Source organism: Lactuca serriola, chromosome 2, assembly GCF_051521515.1.
Source record: "Lactuca serriola cultivar US96UC23 chromosome 2, Lser_US96UC23_V15, whole genome shotgun sequence".
NCBI lineage: Eukaryota > Viridiplantae > Streptophyta > Magnoliopsida > Asterales > Asteraceae > Lactuca > Lactuca serriola.
The window spans coordinates 124,573,520-124,600,256 of NC_136409.1; the positions used below are offsets into that span (position 1 = coordinate 124,573,520).

A 26,737-nucleotide genomic window follows, 5' to 3' on the forward strand; every position below is an offset into this window, starting at 1 on the left:
GATAGGTATAATTTGTGCACATCAAGTTTTTGGCGCCATTACCAAGGAACGACTTATTTGATTATTAGTTTAATTTCTTTTAGTTATTTGATCCTTTTGTGGGGTAAAAACCACAAAAAGTTACTTCGTTTCATTTGTTTATTTTAGTTTTTTCTCTGAAACGCAACCACATCGTGGTTATCTTCACCACGTTGTGGTCTCGCTTCAGTTAGTTTTTCGTTTTTTGTTCTTTTTTATGCGTGTGTTTTCTAGTTTTTTAGCACAGAATATAGGGGACATCACCACCATGTCAATGGAAGAGTATAAGCGAGATATGAGGAATGAAAACAGATGGGGTCTTGATTCACCTAAAATCCCAACCACGACAAAGTTTGAACTTTCGGGGCATATTATTAATATGTTAAGGGAACTACCTTTTTATGGGAAGGAGCACGAGGACACTTATGAGCATATAGAAGAGGTGGTGGAGATTTCACATTATTTTAATACACCTAACGTGAGTAAAGATGCAGTGATGCTTCGAATTTTACCGGTCACATTGAAGGGTGAAGCAAAAGAATGGTTAAAATCACTAACCTTTGGAGCAATCACGACATGGGCTGATTTTAAGACCGAGTTCATCAACCAGTTTACCCCTCCTTCAAAAGTGGCATAGCTTAAGAGAAATATCTAGAATTTTCAACAATTAGAAGGGGAGTCATTATGCGAAGCTTGGGTACGTTACAAGAGATTGTTATGACATTGCCCTCAACATGACTTCAATGTGCAACAAGAAATCTCAATATTTTATGATGGATTCAATGTGTGCACTCGTCAACTTCTAGACTCGCAAGGGCCCATGACAAAGAAGAATCTGGCAACAAATTAAGATTTGATTGAAGAATTTTCTAAGCAGTCAAGAGAGTATCACAACTCAAATGAGGATTTCACTAGAGGAAAGTCAAGCAAAGATGGAGGTCAAGATGCTATTAGTGCCGTTATTGCAAAGCTCGATGCAATGGAAGAAAATATCACAAAATTAGGTGGACCAATTCAAGATAGATGCGGAGCTTGTGGAGGACCCCATTCTACTAAGGATTGTGAGTTGGAGCACAAGAGAGCTCAAGACACGACAAAATACCAACAACTAGAGCATAATCTCTACCAACTAGAACGAGTCTTATCTGAGAAGATAGATGCTCTCGAGCTGATGTTATTCAGATTCATGGAAGCTAGCGAAAAAAGACATGATGCAACACTTAGAGTTCAACAAGCATCTATTTTGAGCATCCACACATAGGTTAGGCAATTAACAAAACTTTTACAAGAAAATATATCGGATCTACCATCAAGAAAAGTCGATTCAATCCCTATGGATCCAGTCATGACCGTTGATATAGAAGAAGAAGATGAATTGGAGCATATGAAGGACCTTGAAGAGGAGTCTAATTAGTCACTCGAAGTAAAAAGGAAAGAAGAAGAAGAGTATCTTGAAGCTTCCCAATTGCCACGACGTGGAGACAATAGTGCCACGTTGTGGGCGATAAAAGAAAATTATGATTTCTTAGTTGTTGAGCCGTATCGACCACCTCTCCTTTTCCCATCTCGTGCCAATGTAAATTTGGTGAAACAAGAAAACACGAAGTTCCTTAAGCATGATGAATTTGAACACATGAAGGAAGAAGAGTGGGAGGAATGGGAGGAGCCTTTACCAAAAGAGCAATTGGGAAAACAAGTGAATTATTCAAAACCTCCAGTGTCAATGCCAATGATGTTTGAGGTGTTTGCTTTTACAAGACCACCAAATCTAGTAATAGAGGCGATTGAAGAAAAAGTAGTAGAGAGGGATGAGTCTCATTTTGAAAAGAAAAACCCAGAAAAAGACAAGACAAAAGCTAAAGACACGAGAATGAGGAAAGAACTCAAGCGGAAACATAAAAAAGATGTCAACCCAACAATGCAAGAAAGTTCAAGAAAGGCATTCAATAGAAGGGTTGCTTAGAACTGAGTAAGGTTCAAGATGATGGAGAATGGGGAGGTTACACTTCCACCCAACACAACGTAGAGTGGGAAGGAGGTCGACTCACGACTCCTCAAAAAGAATCGCTTGTTGGGAGGTAACCCGATTTTTATGAGTTTGCATTTTCGTTTCCTTTTGATTTGTTTTAGTTTTTAATTTTTTATTTTTAGTTTTTTTTTAGTTTAACCAAATGAATTGATTTTTTTCTCTAGTCTTTGATCTTATATTATAGTATTGAACGAAAGTAAACCAATGAAGAAGCTTAATTTGAAGAAGTCGTGCAATTTTTGAAGATTAGAGTTGAAGAACAAGTTTTTGAATAAGTTTGGTGTTCCCACATAATGAAGAGAAAAGCATTTTGAATCATATCTATTGAAAAGAAAAGTGGGAATGATCTTACACATTACAAAGATTCGATGCCCACCTGTTGAGATCTTAGAAGATTCTCTGAAAAGATACCACAATGTGGACATCATCAACACGTCGTGGCAAAAATTTTAATCTTGACTGAATCTGACTACACCACGATGTGGCATCATTAAACCACGTTGTGGCAACATTATTTTGCTCGACCTTGATGATCATTTGCTCGACACCACGACGTGGCGTTACTTTCCCATGTCATGGCAGCGGTTCAACACATTTTTCAAGAATGGTTCTTTGATTTCATTCGATCCGACACATTTGCATTCACAAGAAGAAGGTCCAAAAATAATGTTTCCAAAAATTATACGAGAAGTCTAAGCTTTCCACACGAGTCTCTGGTTCACATTTTTCGGCACATTTACGAGTAGCTGCATGCGTCTGGTTTCAATTACATTTTCGAGATGTCCAAGCTTTCCCACCAACAATCAAGATCAACCTCACAACTACTACCCAAGGGGAGTCTGTTCTAACTCTTCCTTTTTAATTTTTAAGTTCTTTAATTGTTTTATTATGCAATGTGGACATTGCATCATTTAAGTGTGGGATAAGGGGTTGAATTTCGGAAGAAAGAAAAACATTATGATTAAAAAAAATTAAAAGGACTAGGATTTAAAAAATAATTAGAAAGATTTGAAATAATAATATAAAATTAAATCTAGTGATAATTAACAAATTAAATGCTAGTATTATGTGAGATGATCCGATGAGAGCTCAAATGTTTACATGAGCCAATATATGTTATAGTGTATTTGTAGCTTCCCATTTCCTAGTGAAAAGTCATGAGATATGAAAGGTAATCTCGTAGTTTATATGGCTTAATAAGTTTTGCAGCATGTACCTGAAAACTATCCAGGAGAGCTTATGTAGTCATTGCACTTAAACTAATGTCTCTAACCAATAAACGTTGAAGTTAAGCTCCATTGCTTAAGCATGTAGGATTTGAGCGGAAAAAATGAGTTATATATAAAAAAGAGTGAGAGAAATTACATAAAAAGTTAAAAGAATTTTGGAGCTATCAAAGTATGAAGATCAAAAGATCAAAAATTCTAAAGAATCAAAAAGTTGAAGATACCAACAATCAAACAAAAATGCGGTGAATTCAAAGAAATCAAAGAGCAAATATCAAAGAAGAGATGAATTCCAAAGAGCTCCATTATGGTATCAAAGTTGTAATTCTTACTAGATTATGCATGCTTGAGTAGCTTAACCAAAAATACCATGAGGTTAACAAAGATTTATGAGGATGGATTCGGAGGGTTGCAAAAATAAATGAATGACTTATAAACTAAGGGATGAATGTTCATAAGGATTGTGGGTATTTAGGATTGGAAAGTTTTTAGGAATTATAGACAAAAATACATGCATTGAGGTCTTGGGATAATGGTTGGGTTTAAAATGGATTGTTTTATGCAATATTGGTAAGTTAAAAATCAGTTTGGTTGGGGACAAGCAAAGGTTAAGTGTGGGGTATTTTGATATGTGCATATCTACATATATATTTTACATCATATCTTATTACGTTTAGCAATAATTATGCTTATTATAAAACAAAAGGTACTTAATCTATTATATGTTGTTATATAGTTTAAAAGACATTCTCGGGAGCAATTTGGAAGCTGGAAGTAGGAAAATACGAGCTGGGACAAGAAGAAGACACAAGAAGGATGTTACTAGACAACTTGACCCATTGTCAGTATTTTGACCATATATCATGACTCATAACTCCGATTGACGAGATTCAAAATGTTCTGAAAACTAGACACAAATTCAGACAACTTTTATGTTTTGAGAAAAAGTTGATTCTCGATAACGACGATGTGGTGATCCCATCACGACGTGGTAAATGAAATCTTCACGATTCTTGACGCTGGCTTGGATAATACGGGATATACACGAGGACCACGATGTGGTACCATTACTACGTCGTGGTGGCCAGATTTTAGACAAGTATATATATATATATATATATATATATATATATATATATATATATATATATCCGAACATTATGACGAATTGAGATACTTGGGGTGACTTTCTAAAGAAGTATTACGACAAAAACCCTCTAGAAAAACCTTAGAAGAGGAGGAAACAATTGGAGCTCAAGTTTTAAAGAGATCTAGAAGAAAACATCATCAATTCATTCGGTTTGATCATGTTTAGCTTTATTCCTATTGAGTTTTTGTGTTTGATTACTGCCATGAGTAGGTAATTTAGTATACTTTCGTTTAGTTAGATGAAACCCTAATAACTATGGTTTAGTTTATTAGTTTATGGATTTATAAAAGTTGGTTTGGAGCTTGTGTTTGATTAACTTACCTAGCATGTTAAAGTGTTTCTCTTTGTTGCTTTAATTCAAGTTAAGTGTAGCTTAGTGGCCATTAAATTACATGAACTAGTTTACCTAGTGATTTAGTGACCATTAAATTGCTAGAGCTAGGATTGACCACATCTTAGCTAAGTGATAAAAGTAACAATTTAGTTGTGTTGGAGAACATAATTGTGTTTACCAAATCTTACATAGCCCAATTATTATTAATAATTAACTCTGTGTTTGCTCATGGAGGACCTTACAAAGTAGTACATAAATTAGTCAAAATATTAGTAGATTGGACCAAATTACTAATTTCATAATAATTGGTAACCAACTTAATTTATCCATAAATAATAACTAACCATAGAAAAAGGTGGATTCGAAACTAAACGAAAATGTTTTAGATATATTGATAACAACCATATTAGTTGAGTGATTAAGTTTGTCTGAACTTGAAAAATCAGATAAAAAGCCCTCATTTTATTCGTTTTTCTTAGATTAGCTTTTAGTAGTTATTTTATTAATTAAAAATTTTTCCTTGTGATCGACACTCGACTTACCTAAACTATTCTATAATTTGACTGGGTACACTGTCTAGGTGCATTCTAGCTAGTTAAGTTCGTTAGGTTTGAAATTTCAAACTCGATAGGTATAATTTGTGCACATCAATGTCTCCAACGCGCCGTGTCCAAACCTCAATTATACCCAAGGGTGCTACCACTTGAACAATTGACATGAAATAGAATTATAAGGATGAATTTCGAAGTATCTAAAAATCGTGATGTTAAGTCATTTCAGATGATCCGTTCCTTTGTCACATACTCGATGAACCTCAAGTGTTCCATTGAGTTCTAAGTGTTCCAAATGTTCAATGAAAATGCTCCAAATGCCCGAGTCACGTTTAATATATATATATATATATATATATATATATATATATATATATATATATATATATATATATATATATATATATATATATATATATATATATATATATATATATATATATATATAGTGGTAACGCAATTGCTTTTGATATCTTTTTGTATATTCTGATCCATATGATTATACACCAAATCACTAAGATTAGTTACACCTAATACCACCCTCCACATTAGAAGTTAACAAATGAATAAAAGGTCAAACACTAGGATTCTACGTAAACCAACTTTTTGTTCTTTTGTTTGAATAATTTTAGTGGCAGTTAGACTACGAGTAATTGAAATCAAAAGGAATTCGATGGAACATAGTAATAAATGTTGCTTACATATTTATAAGGCGTGTGTATATATATATATATATATATATATATATATATATATATATATATATATATATATATATATATATATATATATATATATATAGAGAGAGAGAGAGAGAGAGAGAGGTTATTTTGTTTTTAGTAACTATTGTGTGCCAGAATGCACAGATCTGGACCATTGAATGGAATATTATCAAAGATCATGATTCGAAGGTCTATGATAGTAAAATAGGATAACATGTACAATATAATCACACAAATTTGAGCATAAGGGCATTTTAATCAATTAACTTATATTAAAAAAGGAAATTTTCGGATTTTTAGGGATAATTAATTCATTTATTTTTAAAAAATCTGAATATTTTAAATTAATTTAAAATTAAAAATCTGATTTTATTTTGTCAGAATGATATAATTTGAACCATAAACTAGTAAATATATTTTTCTATTTTATTCTGTCAGAATGACAGAATGCCAACCATAAACTAGTAAATACATTCTAAAATAATACACAAAATCGATTTTTGAACTAATAATATACCAAATAATTACATTGTATGATTATGATTCATTGAATAATAACAAAACATTCTGAAAGAATAACAAGTATAATTCTTAAAAAATAACAACATTCTTAAAACAATGAGTGTGATCATTCCTTAATTCATTATTCAAGCATTTCCCATCAGGTCTTCAAGCCATTTCTATCAAAAATTCATTGCCAAGTAATTTGTAGTGATACACTTGTAACAACTGCACACATTAAACATACAAATAATTAACTACAATTCTATCAAAATACAACAATAATATTCTTACAGAATATAATATTCTTGCAGAATGGTTTTGAATATTCTTAAAGAATTTGTATTATCAAGAATATACAACTGTAGTTAAAATGCCTCCTGCTTCATCTTCAAAATCTTTAGCTTCAGCCTCCATCTCCAGCTCATAACCACTGTAGTTAAAATGAAAAAGCAACCAACATTCTATTTCTAATTCATCTATTTTATTAACTCTATAAAAAGTAAGCCATGCTTACCCTTTAGTAAGATCCATTCACAGTGTGATCAGGTGCAATTTCCTATAATATAATAAAATGTCAACTTATTTTATGTCATTTGAAATAAAAAAACAACTTAATCAAGTCGAATGACTATTCTCAACTTCATAATTTATTCTAATAGAATGTAATCCTAAAACTGCAATAAGAAAAAGATGGGGTCTTATAGGCATTTCATCGAACAGTTAGAAGGCAGAAAAATTACACCGTTTATGTGGGAAGCATCATCAGCAACCGGCGGCAGAGGGTTATTGCTCACAGTAGTCGGATCAAAATCCTCCGTTAAAGATTCGATCGTTTCCAGGTTGAGATTACGTAACATCATATCGATACTTCGAGACATTGTTGCAGCTAATTGACACGAATGGGATTAGTTAATTGGGTTGTAAACTAAGATCTTATATAAATTGTAAATAAAAGTTTGTACCTTTTGATGGAGGCGGAGGATATGAGTTTGATGGGAAGTGGATGACTACTCGGCGAATGTGGTTCTGGGCAAGCAAAAAGGAGTTCTTGTATCTGCGATTATTGTATTATATAGACAAATCGACTGTTGTGCGTGAAAACCCAATTTGAGTTTGGTTAATGTTTCTGGCAACGAAGGGGGAGAAGTGGCGACGATCGGTGGTTTTTTGTAGGGTTTTAAAAGTGATTGAAATTTTATAGGGATTTGATTTGATTTTAATTTTGGAATTTATTTAATATACATGCAACATTACTAATTTACCCTTATTGATTTATTTAAAAATTTAATTTGTGCTAAATTATGATTGGTACATATGTGCACACAATACTTGTTGGAAACATTTGAACCTAACTCTCTCTCTCTCTCTCTCTATATATATATATATATATATATATATATATATATATATATAATGATATTCATGTTGGATTAGTGTCTAAGTCCATAACTATTTTGGTATGTACTTGACCCGATGGCGCATGGTCCTTTTGGGTTGCCTTCACCAAAGCAACTTGATTGGAGAAATAAATAAAGAGAGAGAGGTTATTATGATTTATTAATATGTTATAAGAATAATATATTAAAGGAGAAATCATATTTGTTTAATTAATATTGGTCAATAATTAATTAAGAATTAATTTTGTGATCAAGTGTAATTAATTAAACTAGAGGGGCTGAATTGTAATTATGTGATAGTTACAAAATAAGGTAAGGATTATCTTATATATATGGTGAACGAATTTGAGGTGTAAATCCCTTAGAATTCGAGTATGATAAGGATTCAAGGATTATCTTATTGGTTGCTTGGTGGATAAGCAACTAGATAAGGATAATGACTGAAACCCTATCTCTACACCTATATAAACACCCCTAGGGTCATGAATTCGTGTATCCCTTCCCAAGAAGTCTTAGAGACGAATTCTAACCTCCCTCCTCTCTCTTTATACCTTCTCCACTTGCTTGTGGTGTTTGTAAGCCATTAGAGGAGTGACACTTGTGACTCTCAGCTTTCTAAGGTCAATTCAAGGAGGAATTAGATTGTTATTGCTATATAACAATCAAGGTATGTTCTTAAACCTATTTACATGTGAATTCTGATTTTCCATATGCTAGAATTAGGGTTCATAGTCTTGGATTCAAAGCATGTACAATAGAGAAACCTAGATCCAAGCTTTAGGGTTTATATGAGCACATAGGATGTCTTATGACCAAAACTCATCAGTGGTATCAGAGCCTAGCTTGGTTTCAATTGTATTGATGCTTGATGTAACTAGAAAATTCGTTTTTTTTTGGATTCTGGAGGCTGGACTCGCCGAGTCCATGGCTGAACTCGCCGAGTCCAAGCCTGACTCGCCGAGTCAGCTCGTCAGATGGAGGGTATTTCGCGATTTCTTGCTGTTTTTGCTTATGGATAGCTACCTTATCATGTTAGATCAATATTAATCCGATTATATGATATATTTGACTATATTTTTGATCTAATTGAAGATATTTATCAATTAATAAGATAATTGTTTCCTTATAAGATAATTGATTAATTATTTTGACTAAATTGATAAATTGTTTTGCAAGAAATCATTAAACAAAAATCAAATATGGATAATTATGTGATTAAATGTTAATTTAAATTATTTGTTATTTGATCCTTGTTGTTTTGAAAAGTTTCATATTTTGCCCTTTAGGTTTTATAGTTTAAATTTGAACCCAAAAGTTTTGTTGTTTTGAAATTTAAATAGTTAAAACCCTTATGTTTTGAAAAAGGTTTCAAAACTCGCCCTCAAGTTTTGGAATTTAAATTTTGATTAAAAAGTTTAATTTTAATGTATATTTAAATTCTAAACCCCAATGTTTTGAAATGTTTCAAAATTTGCCCTCAAGTTTTGGAATTTAAAAGTTAATTAGGAATGTTAAATTCTAAAACCCTAGTTTTGAAAAGTTCAAATACACCCTTATGGTTTTATTAATTAATTAAGGTGTATAATTAAAAGAGATTTAATAAATCCATAAAAGTTTAGGTTAACCATTTAATAGAATTAAAAGTGTAATTGTTAAAGTTAACCACCTAGTATTTTGAAAGTATAAAATACACCCTATACTATATATAATATTAAAAGTCTAACATTATATATATGTATGAGTAAAAGTCAGTCTTACCGTTAGTAGGCCTCATTCACGAAGCTAGTCTATAAGGGGTGTTTAAGGAAATTGCCTATAAAATGGCGATTGAATGGGTATCCACTCTTACCCACCGCACTCTTGATTAGTGGAGGGTCGTTAGGCGAACGGGTAGGATAGGACGAAACCTTCCATTATAAGTATAATGAATTACTAAAGTAACTAAATGTTTTCATAAAATTCTCAATCTTAGTTACTTAGGCAAAAGTGAATTGATGCAATTCCATGAAATTACACTTTGTGCCCTTGCAAAGACGTTAGTGGAGCGTGTGTGGTTAACCGGCACACTAAATGGGTCTAAGCAAAGGTAGCAAAGGGTGACTCAATGTTTGTCATATTTCGGTGGAGCGTGTGTGATTTACCGGCACATCGAATAGGTGACTGTAACATGTGAGGGCACCATGTAGTTTGCATGGTTATTCACACCCGCTTTGTAATCCTCGGCATCCCAGTCACAAACAAGAGGGGCATATCGAGATATAAACATGCCATTGAAAGTTCAATGTATCTCAAAGGATCTAGGAGTTTTCATAGATTTAAAACTTAAATTTCTTTTTCGTTTTTCATGGTGGAAATTAGTGAATCGTCATTCACTTACCTTCAAATATTCTGCAACTAGATTACGGCATCCCTTTTCTAGGTTGTAGCATATTGTGTTAGGTCCTAGCCTTGGAATTTCATTTGGGTGATCCACTAAGGACTCAATCTATCAACTAACTTGAATTCATTTTTCTCCCGTTTTGTAGATATCAAAGTTCGACAACTATGGTCTTCCCAAATCCCGTGGAACAAGCATTCCACATGAAGATGATATTCCACGATTTGATCGAGGAACAAGAAATCATGCTTCACTTCCTCCTCCTCCTCCAATTATTCTCCCTAACCCACAAGTTCAAAGGCTTGAAAAGTTCAAGATCACTCAAGCCCTTTTGGCAAGTAAACATAAAGAAGGAAAGTCCGTGTATGCACACGTCCTAGGGATGAAGTCATACATTGATAGGTTAAGAATGTTGGGATCCGTTGTCTGTGAGGAAATGGCTGTTGATTGGGTTCTTCAGTCACTTCCCAACTCATATAGTGAGTTCGTAAGAGAGTACTATATGATGAACAACAACGTGGCCCTTATAGATCTCACCTATATGCTTATTGCTGCTGAATCAGCAATGGTTTGGCGCAATAGAAAAGCAAAGTTGATTGGTGAATCTGCCTTCAAGACCTCTATGGATGTAGACAATGACAACAAAAGACATGCTATGATCGAAAAGTTTGATCATAAGAGAAAGGCAATGTCTAAAGTAGTTCCATGTCATACTCCAAAAGAGTCAATTTGCTTTTATTGCCAAGAGAAAGGGCATTGGAGACAAAGCAGCCCCATTTACCTAAGAGATCTAAGAGATGGGAGAGTCGAAACGTATGGCTCTAATATAGGTAAAATCCATTGACTAACTCTTTTAAGCTTCATTCTAGATTCTTAATACATAATGTAATAAGATTACAATTGATGTTGTAGGATCGAAGAAAAGAAAGGGAGCTTAAGGGAAGAAGTGAGCAAAATCTAACCGTAAAGGAATGGATTTCGATCGCATTTCTCGAAGATTAGATTCTTGAGCTACTACTTAGAGTTAGAATTAGATTGCTAAGAAAGATGTATTAGCATAAGTTTTCAAATGAGTTGCATTGTAAGGACAAAATTTTTCCGCAATAAAATAAATTTTGATTTTAAATTTTATTTATTTATCCTTACAATGGCGTGTATGAAAAATTGATGTTAAAATGGTTCTATTATTAGCAATAATGGATTTGGTTCTTATTATGTTATTTATGGAAAGTCGAGAATTTACCAAATAGGGAGAGTTTCTCATCGCCCAAGTTTCAATTGGACAGAAACTTGGAATCATGCAACGTGGATGCACGATGAATGAGAAATTTCGTATTTGGAAATTAGACTAATTCATTGACAAAGTGTCAAGTGAAGGACTAGGAGATCGAGTACACAAAGTTGTGTGATCAAAGTCCACCATAAGAGTAACGAGATATTCGTCATGATTTACTAAAGGTTTAGTAAATATGATTATACTTATAAGATTAAGTGTAATTCTGAATTGATTGAAAAGGTTTAAATCAATAGTAGAACGAATAACAAGAATCAAGTAGGCAGAAAGATAAAAGTTTCTCCATTCTAAGAAGAAGGGAGAGTACCTTTTATGCTTTATGATAGGTCTTAATGATTAAGAACCATATCTCAATTGATCCTCTAAGTGAGTCTTGGTACAATTGTATGTCCAAGAAGAGGAATCAAAGATTGAAGAAATGGTAAAATCAAGAAGTCAATCATACTTCGTTCCAAAACAAGTATTAGAGTTAAGATTGTGACAATGAGTGAAAAAGAAGGTTTAAAACATTCATTAAATGTGGTAAGTTGTGATGTCTTAGATAAGACAAAGACCAACTAGGACCAATTTATGAAGATTTTTGATAAAAGCTACACTAACTCTTGAATATTTATTTGTCAAGAAATGTTTTGACAAGAGAATCTTATATGTCAAGGAGTCAGTGGGAGTCTTAATGGTCTTGAAAGGTTTCAAGAACAAATCAAATAAACCTTATCGATCATCCCTAGCACACGAGTTAAGGTTTACAACCTATCGTGATGACATTATTTTGATTCTGTGCCAATCCAATCGAGTTAATTATGCATGTGAGTTCTATGAGTTCTCATTTTGAACGCATAAAAGGCAAAGCACCTTAATCAATGAAAGGTACATTGATAGGAAAGGGTGAGCTGCTTAACTACTTGGAAGACATGGTGGGCAGCTGTGCTACCATAAAGGCAAGAAATCAAGATTAAGAAAGGTTCGGTCCATATGAGTTTGAATTTGTCGTAAACTTTGGTTTTAACAAATTCACATGGATAGGAACACATACACCGCTCAAATCTAAGTGTCATAAGATTTCTTCCTTCATGAAAATGATTGTGAGGAAATGCTTTCACTAAGAAAGATTTTAAGAAGATAGTGATTGTAAAATTGCTTTCTCAAATTCAATTATGGTTACGGCATCCCTTTCCATAATTTGAATTGTGAGGTTTGACAATTAGTCTTAATTGTTTAAACACACATATGAACTATCGAAGGTAAAGGTGTATAAGTTCAAGAAGCATTGATAAAGGATTATCAAAGCACTAAGTATTAGAAACATGAACTTAAGAAATTCAATAAGTATTGTTTTTTGGAAGTTAAGATGTTTATGAATACATGTCGAAGCAAGTGGGAGCATAAGTGTTATGTTTTATAGTAATCATAATGATAGTGGGAGCATAAAAGTTATGATTGTATGATTATTATGGAAAGTATTGCAAGGTTAGCAATATTAATTATAGAAAACAAGAGTCATACTTTGCAAAGTCGCAATAGTTGAAGAGTTGTTTTGCTATAATTAAGGGAGAGAATATTATGCTTCATTTCAAATCTAAAGGATTAGGTTGAGAAATGTTAATAAATTTAGTCAAAGGTACAAAGTGTGTTCTTAAAATTTCAATTATGATTACGGCATCCCTCTTCACAATTCGAATTTTGAGAACATAACAAATAAAACATTATGCGTCGTGTCCCATACGCTTCGGGTATAGGATCGATTGCAAATGCTTTAATGTTTGACCATTCTAAAATTTTCCAAATTTCGAGCGCATTTAGAAGGAAAAGGGACTAGAATTGGTTTTTGACTAAAACAATTAAACAACTATCAAAGGACAACCCAAATTTCGACGAGGATTGGTCGCTTGTGAGTAGTTGGAAGTATAGTATTGGAAAATATGGAAATGTTTCCATATTGGATGGACCATATCGAAATCATTACGAATAGATAAGATTCTATTAATAATGAGTTGTCATATGGAACATATGGAAGTGTGTCCATATTGGGAATTAATATTGAGAAATCTATGACTAGATTAGAAACTTCTATGCAAAAGGATGTTCAAAGAATGTACATCACGTCTATGGAATTGTCTTGTAACAATCTCTGATAGAGGACTTTGTAATATCATTGGCAATAGTCTTTGTGACTTTGGTGCAGTGACATTACGAAAGGATAGTTGCATAGAATGTTAGAATCTAGCATATTATATAAGTACCACGAATTTGATATTCTTTGACTTATGAAAAACGGATTTGGAGTTGTGAAATGAGAAGGATTGGAAATGTATTCAATGAGATCTGTTTCACAAAGTAAGAACCATAGGTAAACATTGTGTGCATGCTAGGAGCATGAGACAAGTGTTGGAATTCAAGTAAGAAGTTGATTAACCGAAACGACAAATAATGAGTAATCAATATGGTGATAAATAAAAGGTGTTTTATTTATGCTCAAAGGGTTGAGGCCATATGGGATTAGTATTATTCTTGTGTTTCACATTTGCATGTTTTGACTTCCAGAATAATTGAGTTTATTAAGAATAATCGAATTATTCGAACGGGCCACAGTCATTCATATGTTGGAAGTATATATGAATGAAGACTGTCGTGAATTGGTGTGTGGAGTGTCTAGAAAAGTATTAGACATAAGCAAATGTTTGCTGCAACGTTCATGAGTGCTTATGAATATGATTTGAGCATTGGATTAAACCCACGCTCACTTGGATCACTCCATGAATTGTATCACGAGTGATTGGTGAGACGATAACATCTTATATTCTTGAAACCGAGATGTGTGAGTTGTATCTTGCGAATCGGTTGCACATTGATAATATGTAAACGCACCAGTAACTTGGTGTTATAAAACATATTGTTGTGTGTGATTTGGTTAGTGAGTGCAAGCAAGCATTGTATCAAAGTTTATCCATTCCTTTTATTCAAAGTAGGATAAAAGCGATATCTTTGGGCCCCTCGATGGTTTAGTGATGACAAACGTAAATGCTCGGCCGGGCTAGGGCTAATTTGATTTGTTCAATTAGTCAGTCGTCGTAAATCGGGAATCGAGATATAGTACAAAGAGAATGATTTGAAATCATATCTCATGTGATATCTAGAATGGAGGAATATATGATCCCTTATCTAAGGACACGCGTATTTGAAATGATCAGAGTTGACAGCGGCTTTGGAAAGCTACGATTGCAGATCGGGATCCGAAGTCATACGCATAATAGTTATTAGACTTATCCAAGTGGGAGACTGTTGGATTAGTGTCTAAGTCCATAACTATTTTGGTATGTACTTGACCCGATGGTGCATGGTCCTTTTGGGTTGCCTTCACCAAAGCAACTTGATTGGAGAAATAAATAAAGAGAGAGAGGTTATTATGGTTTATTAATATGTTATAAGAATAATATATTAAAGGAGAAATCATATTTGTTTAATTAATATTGGTCAATAATTAATTAAGAATTAATTTTGTGATCAAGTGTAATTAATTAAACTAGAGGGGCTGAATTGTAATTATGTGATAGTTACAAAATAAGGTAAGGATTATCTTATATATATGGTGAACGAATTTGAGGTGTAAATCCCTTAGAATTCGAGTATGATAAGGATTCAAGGATTATCTTATTGGTTGCTTGGTGGATAAGCAACTAGATAAGGATAATGACTGAAACCCTATCTCTACACCTATATAAACACCCCTAGGGTCATGAATTCGTGTATCCCTTCCCAAGAAGTCTTAGAGACGAATTCTAACCTCCCTCCTCTCTCTTTATACCTTCTCCACTTGCTTATGGTGTTTGTAAGCCATTAGAGGAGTGACACTTGTGACTCTCAGCTTTCTAAGGTCAATTCAAGGAGGAATTAGATTGTTATTGCTATATAACAATCAAGGTATGTTCTTAAACCTATTTACATGTGAATTTTGATTTTCCATATGCTAGAATTAGGGTTCATAGTCTTGGATTCAAAGCATGTACAATAGAGAAACCTAGATCCAAGCTTTAGGGTTTATATGAGCACATAGGATGTCTTATGACCAAAACCCATCAATTCATACTTATAATTCATTTTTATGGAAACTAATGAATTTCGTCATTAATGTAAACAATAATATTCTTTCAGAATGAATTCGTATCTAAAAGAATGAGAGTACATTCTAGCAGAATGAGAGTGTATTCTAGTAGAATACACTTTCGTTCTTCATATTCAATACAACTTTATTGTATTTTAAGTGAGTGAGTCCTTAAACAAAAAACAAACTCATACATAAAAACTTAGGTATAAATTCATTCTGAAAGAATGTTATTGCTGACATTAATGATAAATTTAATTAGTTTTCATAAAAACAAAATTATAATTATGGATATCATTCAATATACATACAATTATGGAAATCATTTGATATCTATCTTTATTTTAATTTTACTAAATTCTTATTGGTGCATTCTAGCACATAATAAATATAAGAAACACATTAACCTAGCCCTATATATATATATATATATATATATATATATATATATATATATATATATATATATATATATATATATATTCACCTTATATGTATATATACCTTACATAAAATAAATAATACGTTTTAAAATATTTAAAAATAATGTTATTAAATATAACTTTTTAGTTATAATTACTTTTGAAATTATAATTTTCACATTAAGTTGTTATGACACATTGTAATTATTTAAAAATACAGGATAGAATAATTATATATTTAAATTGTATCATCGGATCATAAAATATATTTAATTTTGAATTTATTGTTATTTTTAATTATAATTTTATAGTTAATCGATTTATATAAATATATATTATACTCATGACATCTCAATGGTCAATTGATTAAAATATTGTTTGAAATTTTTTATAATTACAAAAATAAAGATTGTGGTCATATTTTTTTGTTAATTTGTAATTTTGATTTTGATTTTATATTTATTATTATGGTTAATCAACTCGAATAAACATAATTTAATTTTGTTTTTAAAAGTAACCTATTTGACTATTTTTTTAGTTTTCAAAGTAACTTTTTTTTTATATTTTATGTTATTCATAACAAGTATTATTTTTAGTTAATAAAAAGCCGCCTCTATAGAAAATTATAACTTATATAAAAAAAACATAGTTTAGCTCAATTTTTTTTTTTTTTTTTTTTTGTTAATTTGACATTTTACTATAGGTTTTTTTCTTAATATTATATTTAATTAATTTTATTATTAAATATTTTTTGTCTTTGGTCCATTATTTTTAATTTACTTGATTTTATTTATGATTTGCATTTAACATAATATTTAGATTAAAAAAACTAACTATTTTTAATTAATCATTATAAAATTGTGGCATTCAAAAGATATTGAAAAATATATGGAATTAAAATAATAAATGAGTTATAAAAGAAATTAAAAAGTCTTAAAAGATTTAAAATGATTAAAATCAAATGACTTCTTTTATAATATAGTAGATTTATATCCATACATTAGACAAGATTTGGAATGGGTATGAGTTAGTTATTAAAGCTTTCAATTCCAATTTTGGTAAGTAGGTTTACACTTTCACATACTAATGGATTATTATATTTGTCAAGAGTGGAGAATTGTAAGTAAAACTAAGGCTATGTTTGACATACTAATTGAAAAATTAGTTGTTAGCTGAAAAGTTGGTTTATATCTAAAAAGCTAGTTGATAGCTGATAAAAAATGGCGTTCAATAAAACTAGCTGATAAGCAGGTTGAAATATATAAGATGACATAAAAGATTGTTTGAAAAATATGATGTTTATAATTAATTAAGGGTTTATTTTGAAAATTTTTAAAAAGCTTCTGAAAAGCTAGGATAAATAGTTTTTTGCTAAAACTAGTTTTTAATCTTTTGGTTTGTCAAACATGACAACTTAAAAAAAACTCGAAAAATAAGTTAGTTATGACTCGCCAAAGATAACATAAATAAAAGCACACATAGATCTAGGATTAATTGTGAAACCCTTATTATTGTTTTGGGACATATAGCCCTATTATTATAGTTATAATTATAGTTACAATATAAATTTTTATATTTTATTATGTATTAATTTTGTATTTATTTTATTACTTTTTTTTCTTTTAATTATTATCACCATGTATTGGAATTATTTTATTGTCATCGTTATTATTATTCACAGTTTTTAAATGTTTATGCATAAAGCAAACACGAAATTAGATTTCCATTGAACTTATATGCGACTAAGGGTGTGTTTGGCAAAAGTAGTTGTTAGCTGGAAGCGGTTAGCGGGTAGCTAGTAGCAGGTAGCATGTAGCGGGTAACTGGTAGCGGGAAGTTATAGTTTTTATTTGTTATATGAATGTTTGGTAAAAGTATTTGGAAGCTTTTGAAATATATAAAATTACATAAAATGACAAATGATTAAAAATAAACAAATATATAAATATATTTATAAGGGTAATTATGGAAATTGATTTCAAAAACTCAGTAGCGTTTTGTTAAACGCTACATGAAGTAGCTTTTAAATTTGGAACGTTTTGTTTAAACTAAAAGTTAAATGCTCGTACTGTCAAACGAAGTTTTTTGTTTAAATTAGAGCGTTGTGTCAAAAGCTAAAAGCTAGAAGCTCTCAAACGTTTTCAAAAGTTCTGTGTCAAACACGTCCTAAGTGACATGTGATCCACGGCATCTGAGGCATGATTCAACGTGTAAATAGGGTAGTTTGATTTTAATTTTAACACTAAAATGCCTTTGACTAAACGCTATTGATAAATTGGAAAGATGTCCCTTAATTAAAAGACAAGGGTTCCATTGCCATAGTGAACAAAAGTGTAGATTTAAAAGTAACATTAGGATATGTTCTCATTGTTTTAGAAAAAAAAAATTGCAATTAAAATGATTTCCATAGAACGATGAATGCCTTTGTGACTAAACGATAGGTGTCTAATTGTTCGAGGCATGATCCATCAACATGTAAAGAGTAATATGGAGCTAAAATCGAGGAATATGAAGCTAACTAGTAAGAATTTATATTACTTTTCTGAAAGTTCTTTATAAAAATTGAACATGTTAAGTGATTACAATTGGATAAACAATACAAAAAAAAAAAAGAAAAAAAAAATGGTTGCTAAGGGCAACAAAAGTTGTCGTTGTAGCCTTATGGGTACTCAACAATGACATGCTAAAGTTAAAAATGTTTATTAAATTAACTTTCAAGTTCTAACAACATCACCGACATACTATCTATAAAAACAACGCATGACCAAATTAAGTATGTCTTTAAATCATTACAAATCTACAATATTTACTGGTCTTTCCATCTCACGAAAGAGTACAAAACAATATAACTATCGACATACTAGAATTTTATTATAAAAATATGGTAGTTGTTCTAAGGTCAAAGCTTGTTTTAAGTCTACTAATTTTTATATACATGTTTGGAGCAAGCCTACTCGTATATCAATTATTAAATCGGATGCTTATATGTAAGGTATATAGAAACGGGATATCAATTTATAGTCAAGTATAATAAATAATATTATGGAAAAAGTCACAATTAATAGGGTCAATAGGTTATCTATGATTGATAATATTATCATCTACTAGACCATTTTTCATGTATATATAAAGTTCTATGAAAAATATTGATATTGATACATACCAACGACTAAAAGAATCTAATGATGCATTGTACACACAATGTAATTAAAAATTAAACATTCATAGTCAAATAATAAACGATTGAGTGAAGTTGTAAACAGTACGATATAATCTAACAAATGGAGAAGTACAAAAAACAATGACTAATTCAAAAATATTAACGCGGGAATATATCATCATAATAAAAACAAACATAATATAATTACACTGAATACATATTCAAAACTAAGTCGATTGAGAACGCAAATTCGATCAACTATTTCTTTTTCTAATAAATTTTTACGTACAGCTTCCTGATGTAGCATGTGATATTTTTAAAAAAATTCTAACACAATGTAAATTTTTTTAAATATGTATTTTCTGTGAGATTTTGTTTTGGGTCCACCATTTTGACACATGGTGTAATACTGGGATTGTGCCACTAAAAAGATTAACACAAAACTTTTTATCAAAAGTCATTCAAAAATATATTTAGAAAAGTAGAATATATTAAAAATCTAACAAGATGCTTAAAATTTTAGCATATAAATACAATTTTTTTCGTTTTTAACATAAATATGTGCGAAAATTTTATATAGATAACGTTAAATAACTTATTTCCCATCATTAGATTTTAAAGACACATACATATTTTGTTGACACAAAACTATTGAAAAACTAACAAGGAGATAATAAAATTATTTATAAAGAATCCATTAAGCATCCCATAAATCCATTTACTCTCAAACAATCGTCAAGTTAAAACGACAATATTATATTATGCAAAAGCCCAAAAGCCCAAAACATTGAATACACAATAAAACGTCACTAAGTCATTACAAGTAGAGTTGCATAACCGGTTTAGGTTTAAAAAACCCATTTGCTACAACAAACCAGTTTAAGTTATAGTCGATTTTGTTTTTTAAAAAATAATTTTTTGTTAATAAATCGATTATTTTCAGTTTAAAACTCGGTTCGGTTTTTTAGAAATCGATTTTCCATTTCATAAAAATGAAATAAAATAAAACTGATTCTAAACCGCTAGTTAAGTTTTAAACGGTTCTGTTCTCACCGGTTTTATTTCACCAATTCTAAAAAAACCAGTTCATTTTGTGCAAAGGGCCAAAAGGCCCAAACATTAATGATTCAAATATCTTTTCTAAGTTCATAAGGTGGAACTTAATTTATCAAAATGATTTTGTATACATGTTTTCGAGTTATTTTGTTGAATATATATTTTAGGACGATTTTATGGGTTTTCATTTTTGTATTTCTTTTTTTCTCTCTCCAATGGAATGAAATCATCTTCTGAAAACTGCTTTGAATTACATAATAACACTATTTATTTATTTAACACTCTCCACTCTATTGAGGTCGAAAAATAAAACCCATATAGATTTAGTTGCGTTAATGGATATAGTTCTTGAAGACAGATATTTTGGTTTCAGATTTGAAATTTGATTGTTGTGGTAATGGATAAAATTGCTTTCAATCTAGTTAGATTAGTTGATATAATTTTTCGTTCTTATTTTCAAATCCATCGCAGATATGGATTTTTAAAGCAATTTAAGTTTTTTTTTTTTTGTGACGCTTTAGTACAACTTAGCGACATTTACTACAATAATTTTTTATCACACACAACAATAAATATTTTACAGGATTATATAACATACAAATTATATAATTCTCTAAAACATAACATGTTATATATAACAACAAATAAATAAATAAATTATACAAAAAAATGTTATGTATTTATAAAATGAGGTATTTCTCTACACATGGCGAGCCTGGATGGAACGTTGCACCATGCCACAAAGAACACGTCATCATTTATTAATAAAAAAACCACGTAGGTATAATGGATAGTTGAATAAACTAAAAGATAAAAATATAAGATAAAGTTCAATAAACTAAAAGGTGTGTTTTCAACTTCAAAGAATACAAAAATATCTTAAATGCAAATCAAATGTGAAATATATATTATCCACGTTATCAGTTTATCAACACCCATTTTCGACCATTAAAAGAGACGTAAAATAAGGAAAAAACATTGTGGGTCTCGTATTTGTGAAACGAGGAATTTAAGGAAACAACACAAAACGATTTTTTGGAGAAAAACGTGAAGAACCAAACAGTAAAAACGGTCTTGTAATGGTATAAAAACATTTCCTACACCCACACCGATACCACAATCCCAGGTAGCACCTGGAAGAAGCCAACTTCTTCTTCCTGGTCTTTTAATAAAATTTTATATTTTCAATTTTCTTCTATCTATCCTGTTTTATATTATTATATACACACCGATATATAAAAAAATATATATTCTAGGTGTCTCCGGGATTGTGTGATGGATACTCTAAAATTTGTTTTTTTCTCTGCGTTCCTTAGCGTCACATTGACGTTAGTGAATGCAGAAGATCCTTATGTCTTCAATGAGTGGAAGGTCACCTATGGGACAATGTCCCCTTTAGGTGTCCCACAACAGGTCATTTTAATTAATGGCAAATTCCCTGGACCCGTCATTAACTGCACCAGTAACAACAATATCCTCGTCAATGTTTTCAACAACCTTGACGAGCCTTTCCTCCTCACCTGGAACGGTGTCCAGCACCGGAAGAATTCCTGGGTGGATGGCACACCGGCAACGATGTGCCCTATCCAGCCAGGAACCAACTTTACTTATAAATTCCAGGTGAAGGATCAGATCGGTACTTACTATTACTTCCCGACCACCGCCCTGCATAGGGCGGCGGGGGGCATCGGCGTCCTGCAAGTGCACAGCCGGCCGTTGATTCCGGTTCCTTTTGATAATCCGGCAGATGAGTTTGCAGTGGTGGTTGGAGATTGGTTCAAGAAAGGTCACAAGTCTATGAAGAATCTTCTCGATGGCGGCAACTCCATCGGCCGCCCTGACGGCCTCCACATCAATGGAAAATCGGCTCAAGTCGGCGCACCGGCGGAACCGTCGTGGACTTTCGAGGCCGGAAAAATTTACCGGTTTAGGTTTTGTAATGCCGGAATGAGGACTTCGGTTAATTTTAGGTTTCAAGGACATGATATGAAGTTAGTGGAACTTGAAGGGTCCCACCTCATGCAAAATGATTATATGTCAATGGACCTTCATGTGGGCCAATGTATGTCAGTGTTAGTCACCGCCGATCAACCACCCAAAGACTACTACTTAGTGGTGACAAGCAGGTTCACCAAGACCCTACTGACCACCGTCGCTACAATCCGATACACCGGAGGAAACGGGCCAGCATCGCCTGAGCTCCCACCTCCGCCGCCGGAAAACACCCCCGGAGTTGCGTGGTCGATAAACCAGTTCAGAACATTCCGGTGGAACTTAACCGCCAGTGCCGCCCGGCCAAATCCACAAGGTTCTTACCATTACGGACAGATTAACATCACTCGCACCATGAAGTTTGTGAACAGCAGGAATTATATCGACGGAAAGCTTAGGTTTGCTTTGAATGGAGTCTCCCATAAGGATCCACCGACGCCATTAAAGCTCTCTGAGTATTTCGGATTGGCTGAGAAAGAATTCAAATACAACCTCGTCCCCGATGAGCCACCACCGGAAGTTGAAAAGAACTGCAAGGTAGCACCAAATGTATTGAACGCAACCTTCCGAAACTTCGTGGAGATCATATTTGAGAACAGAGAGAACACGATTCAGTCGTATCATCTAGATGGGTACTCATTTTTCGCGGTGGCGATAGAACCAGGGAGGTGGAGTCCGGAGAAGAGGAAGAATTACAACCTAGAAGACGCAGTAAGCAGACACACCGTACCTGTGTTTCCGGGATGTTGGGCGGCGGTGATGACCACCCTTGATAACGCCGGAATGTGGAGTTTGAGATCGGAGATGTGGGAGAGGTTCTATTTGGGACAGCAGCTGTACTTCAGCGTACTCTCGCCGGAGAAATCCCTGAGAGACGAGTATAACTTACCGGAAACTTCATTGCTTTGCGGCGTTGTTAGCAATTTGCCCAGGCCAGCACCATACGTTTAGATTTAAATCTTTTCTGTAAGTAATTAATTAAGTTTTTGCCCCTTTTTTGTGTGGCCAAACAAACGGATTAAGATAAGAAATTGCAAGGGAAAATGTGACATTCGAATTTGAATTTGAATTTGAATAAATATATATATAATATGTATGTACATGATCTTGTTGTAATCATCCCTTGATCAAATGAATTGGCCTTTCTGGTTGTTCGATTTCAGTATTAATTGGTCTATATCTTCTTCAACAAATCGCTACAAATAACTTGTAATCATCCTCGATCAAATGAGAATTTGGCTTTTTTTTTTTTATTATTATTGTTCAGTTTTTGGTGCAATTGATCTTATTCGACTGATTCTTACGAAAATTCTGATGATGAAAACATACGATTTCGATGTTGCATGAGGTAAAAGCATGTGTAAGTAAGAAAATGTACCATTTGGCTTCACAGGAGGTGGTGTAGGAACTCCGGCCATCGTCATCACCGTAACATTGTGGTGGCCGGTGGTGACCTTACGGCGGGAGTCGTTAATGCTCTAGCGAATCGGACAATTTCATTTGGGCATTAGAAATTACCGGTCTAAGTTTGTTCCTTAAATTGTTCATTTTGAATTGTTTAACCGTTTTAATGATCTATTTATTAAATCTTACGATAAGATTAACTAAAGCAATTATTTTAGTTTTGTTTAACGCCGTTCACTATTTGGAAAAAACCGAATTGTCCAATTGGACAATTTGGATCGGACTATTTTGTTCGGATATTCGGATTTTTGGATTGGTTTTCAACAAAACCGAATTATTATTTTGGATTTCGGATTGGTTTTGTTTACATACTAAGGACCGAATAGTTCAAAAAATCCGAATAACAACTTATTATCTATTTTTCATATGTATCTTTAACAATTTATAAATTTACTAAATTATTATTTTTAGTTATTATAAATTTTCATCGAATATATTACTTTAAAATTACTTCTTATCAAAAGTTTTTTTTGTCAATGAAATATTAACTATAATATATTTTCTTACTATTTGTTCATAAATTATAATTTATAAAAAAAATAGTTTCTTTATAGATTTTGCTAATATTCAAGTTATATAGTTTCAAAATGTCTTGCCTCTTGAAAACCGAATTGTAAAAACCGATCCAATCGAATTGTAATTTGGTTGGATCGGATCGGGTTTAAATTTAGTTTGGACTATTTGGATCAATGTTTTGAAAACCGAAATCTATTCGGATTCACTTGATTGGATCGGATCAAACCGATCCATCCAAACGAACACCCCTAGTTTTGTTAATTTAGGTTGTACAAAAATATAAATAAAATTGAATGAAAAAAATTTATATACTTTTTTGTCATCTATAAATAAATAAATATACCGGCATATGTCCACACTAGTCCGTAAAAATTTAAACTAATGAAGGATGAAGGTTGCAACTTTTAACCAAACAATGGACGGTCCGAGTTAATTTCAAAAAATATGGACCAAACGTGCATTTTAGCATCTACACGTGGGACGACGATCCGTGTAGTTTACTCTTTTTCTGTTGAAAAATCATTTGATTTCATTTTCAATAATTTAGTTTCGGCTCTTTGGGTTTGAAAAATCATTCACTTTCGGGTTGTGTTAAAAGCCAAACAGCAAATTTCGGTTTTTATAATTTTGTCTGGTAGTGCATCTTTCATATCTTTTCATATGTCATATAAATACATGAACTATTTCTATAATTTAGTCTAAAAAAATATTAAATTATTACTAGGATCGTCATATTTATTTATTTGGTATGTTTTTCCTTAAAACAAACCCACCCGCAAAAATCATGTTTTTCAAAAACCAATAATTGTTGGATAAAACTTAATCTAGTCAAAGCAGTCAAATTATTAAGGACGTGTTCGGCACGTAGCGTTTGAAAGCTTCTAATTTCTAACGCTTGACAAAACGCTCCATTTTGAACAAAAAGCCTCATTCGACACTACAAGCTTCTATCGTTTAGTTTAAAAAGACACTTCAAATCCAAATGTTAATTCATGTAGCGTTTAATAAAACGCTACAAGCTACAATCTATCCGTTAGCAGCTAATTTTGCCGAGCATGCCGTAAATGTTTTAATTGTGAGAACAAATAAATTATTCATAAAAAAAATAAAAAATAAATATTTTTCTAATTTAAACAAAAACAAAAACAAAAAAAAAAAAAAAAAAAAAAAAGACAATATTTTTTGCCAACAATTTGGTTTAACCATCGATCTTTAAAATTACATGTTTGACCGACATTCGTATGTGATAATAGTTGTGATAGAACTTTTATCAAAAAAAATTGTTGTTTTTAAAACAAACTAAAACTAGGTGTTAAATCGGAAAAATTTATAAAATATTTTGTTTTTCTAAAAAAGACAAACTAATTTACTTCTAATAACCAAAATATCTCCAGAGATACTTGAACTTATAACGTCTCAATTAAGATAGCATCTTCTTACTATGGCAGGTCCGTTCACTTTGAAGACCATGTGCGAAAAATAAAAATAAGCCCCCAAATATTAATTTTTTTATATATATATAAGCAAAATTTATTAATAGAAATTAAGGTGGGTTAGGATGAGATAAAAAAAAGTGAGAACAATAAAAGGAAAAAAAATGGAAACTTATTAATATATTAAAAATGGGGTTGCTAATTCAACCTTGGTCCATTAGAAGGAAAGGAGTAAGAAAATATATTAAAAATAAGGCTGTCAGGATACACATGGGTTATATATAACAAGGATCTAACAACCAATGGGATGTCTACCATCCGCCTCACTTTCTATTCCTTGTTTGGTTGTGGGCTTAGGACAGATACACACAATAGCGTGTTTGTTTAATCCGAGTTTTATATACATTGTATCCATTTAGTACTCATAGAAAGGATTGTAGAGTCATTTTTACTTATCTTTCACCAAAGCAGAAAATATAGGATTTTCTAGAAGAACAGATGAACTTTTCTAAACAGAACTTACAATTTACTAAATTTTCTTACAACTTGCTTACATCACTAAAATCATATGAACTCACCAGCTTAATTGTTGATCAACTCTTTCAAAATAACTTGTATTCTCAGGAAACTAGTAGACAGGTACTCGCACTGGGAATTCAAAAGATGGAGCATAATAGCTTCAAGTCTTGTTTTGTTAATTGTGTATGTACTCTATGTTTTATGAACACATACTTTGTAAACACTTTCTTTCTAATGAAATGGTTGTTTATTATTTTGATTACTATGATGCATGTCTTGTGATATTAAACATGACGTCCTCCACCCCCGAACGTTTTCGCCATTCCGGTTTTGGGGTGTGACAGATTGGTATCACAGTAATGTTTATAGTGAACTAAGTATATCAACCGATAAAATATATACAACTATAAATACAATGGGGCTTAAGTGCTCTGGATAATAATATATTTTAAGAATATAACAATAAGTTATAAA

The 26,737-nt window shown here is 31.9% G+C and overlaps 1 protein-coding gene and 1 non-coding gene across 2 annotated transcripts; one reads left to right on the forward strand and one right to left on the reverse strand.

Annotated features, from left to right (window-relative positions):
* Nucleotides 1-653: 653 nt before the first annotated feature.
* LOC145091201 (small nucleolar RNA R71) lies at nucleotides 654-759 on the reverse strand. The gene has a single exon (XR_013702087.1). It is a non-coding gene; the product is annotated as a small nucleolar RNA R71 (small nucleolar RNA).
* A 20,679-nt stretch (nucleotides 760-21,438) lies between these two features.
* LOC145086748 (L-ascorbate oxidase homolog) lies at nucleotides 21,439-23,493 on the forward strand. Its single transcript, XM_079024589.1, has one exon. The coding sequence runs from the start codon at nucleotides 21,615-21,617 to the stop codon at nucleotides 23,280-23,282; it is 1,668 nt and encodes a 555-aa protein (XP_078880715.1). The 5' UTR covers nucleotides 21,439-21,614; the 3' UTR covers nucleotides 23,283-23,493.
* The last annotated feature ends 3,244 nt before the right edge of the window (nucleotides 23,494-26,737 follow it).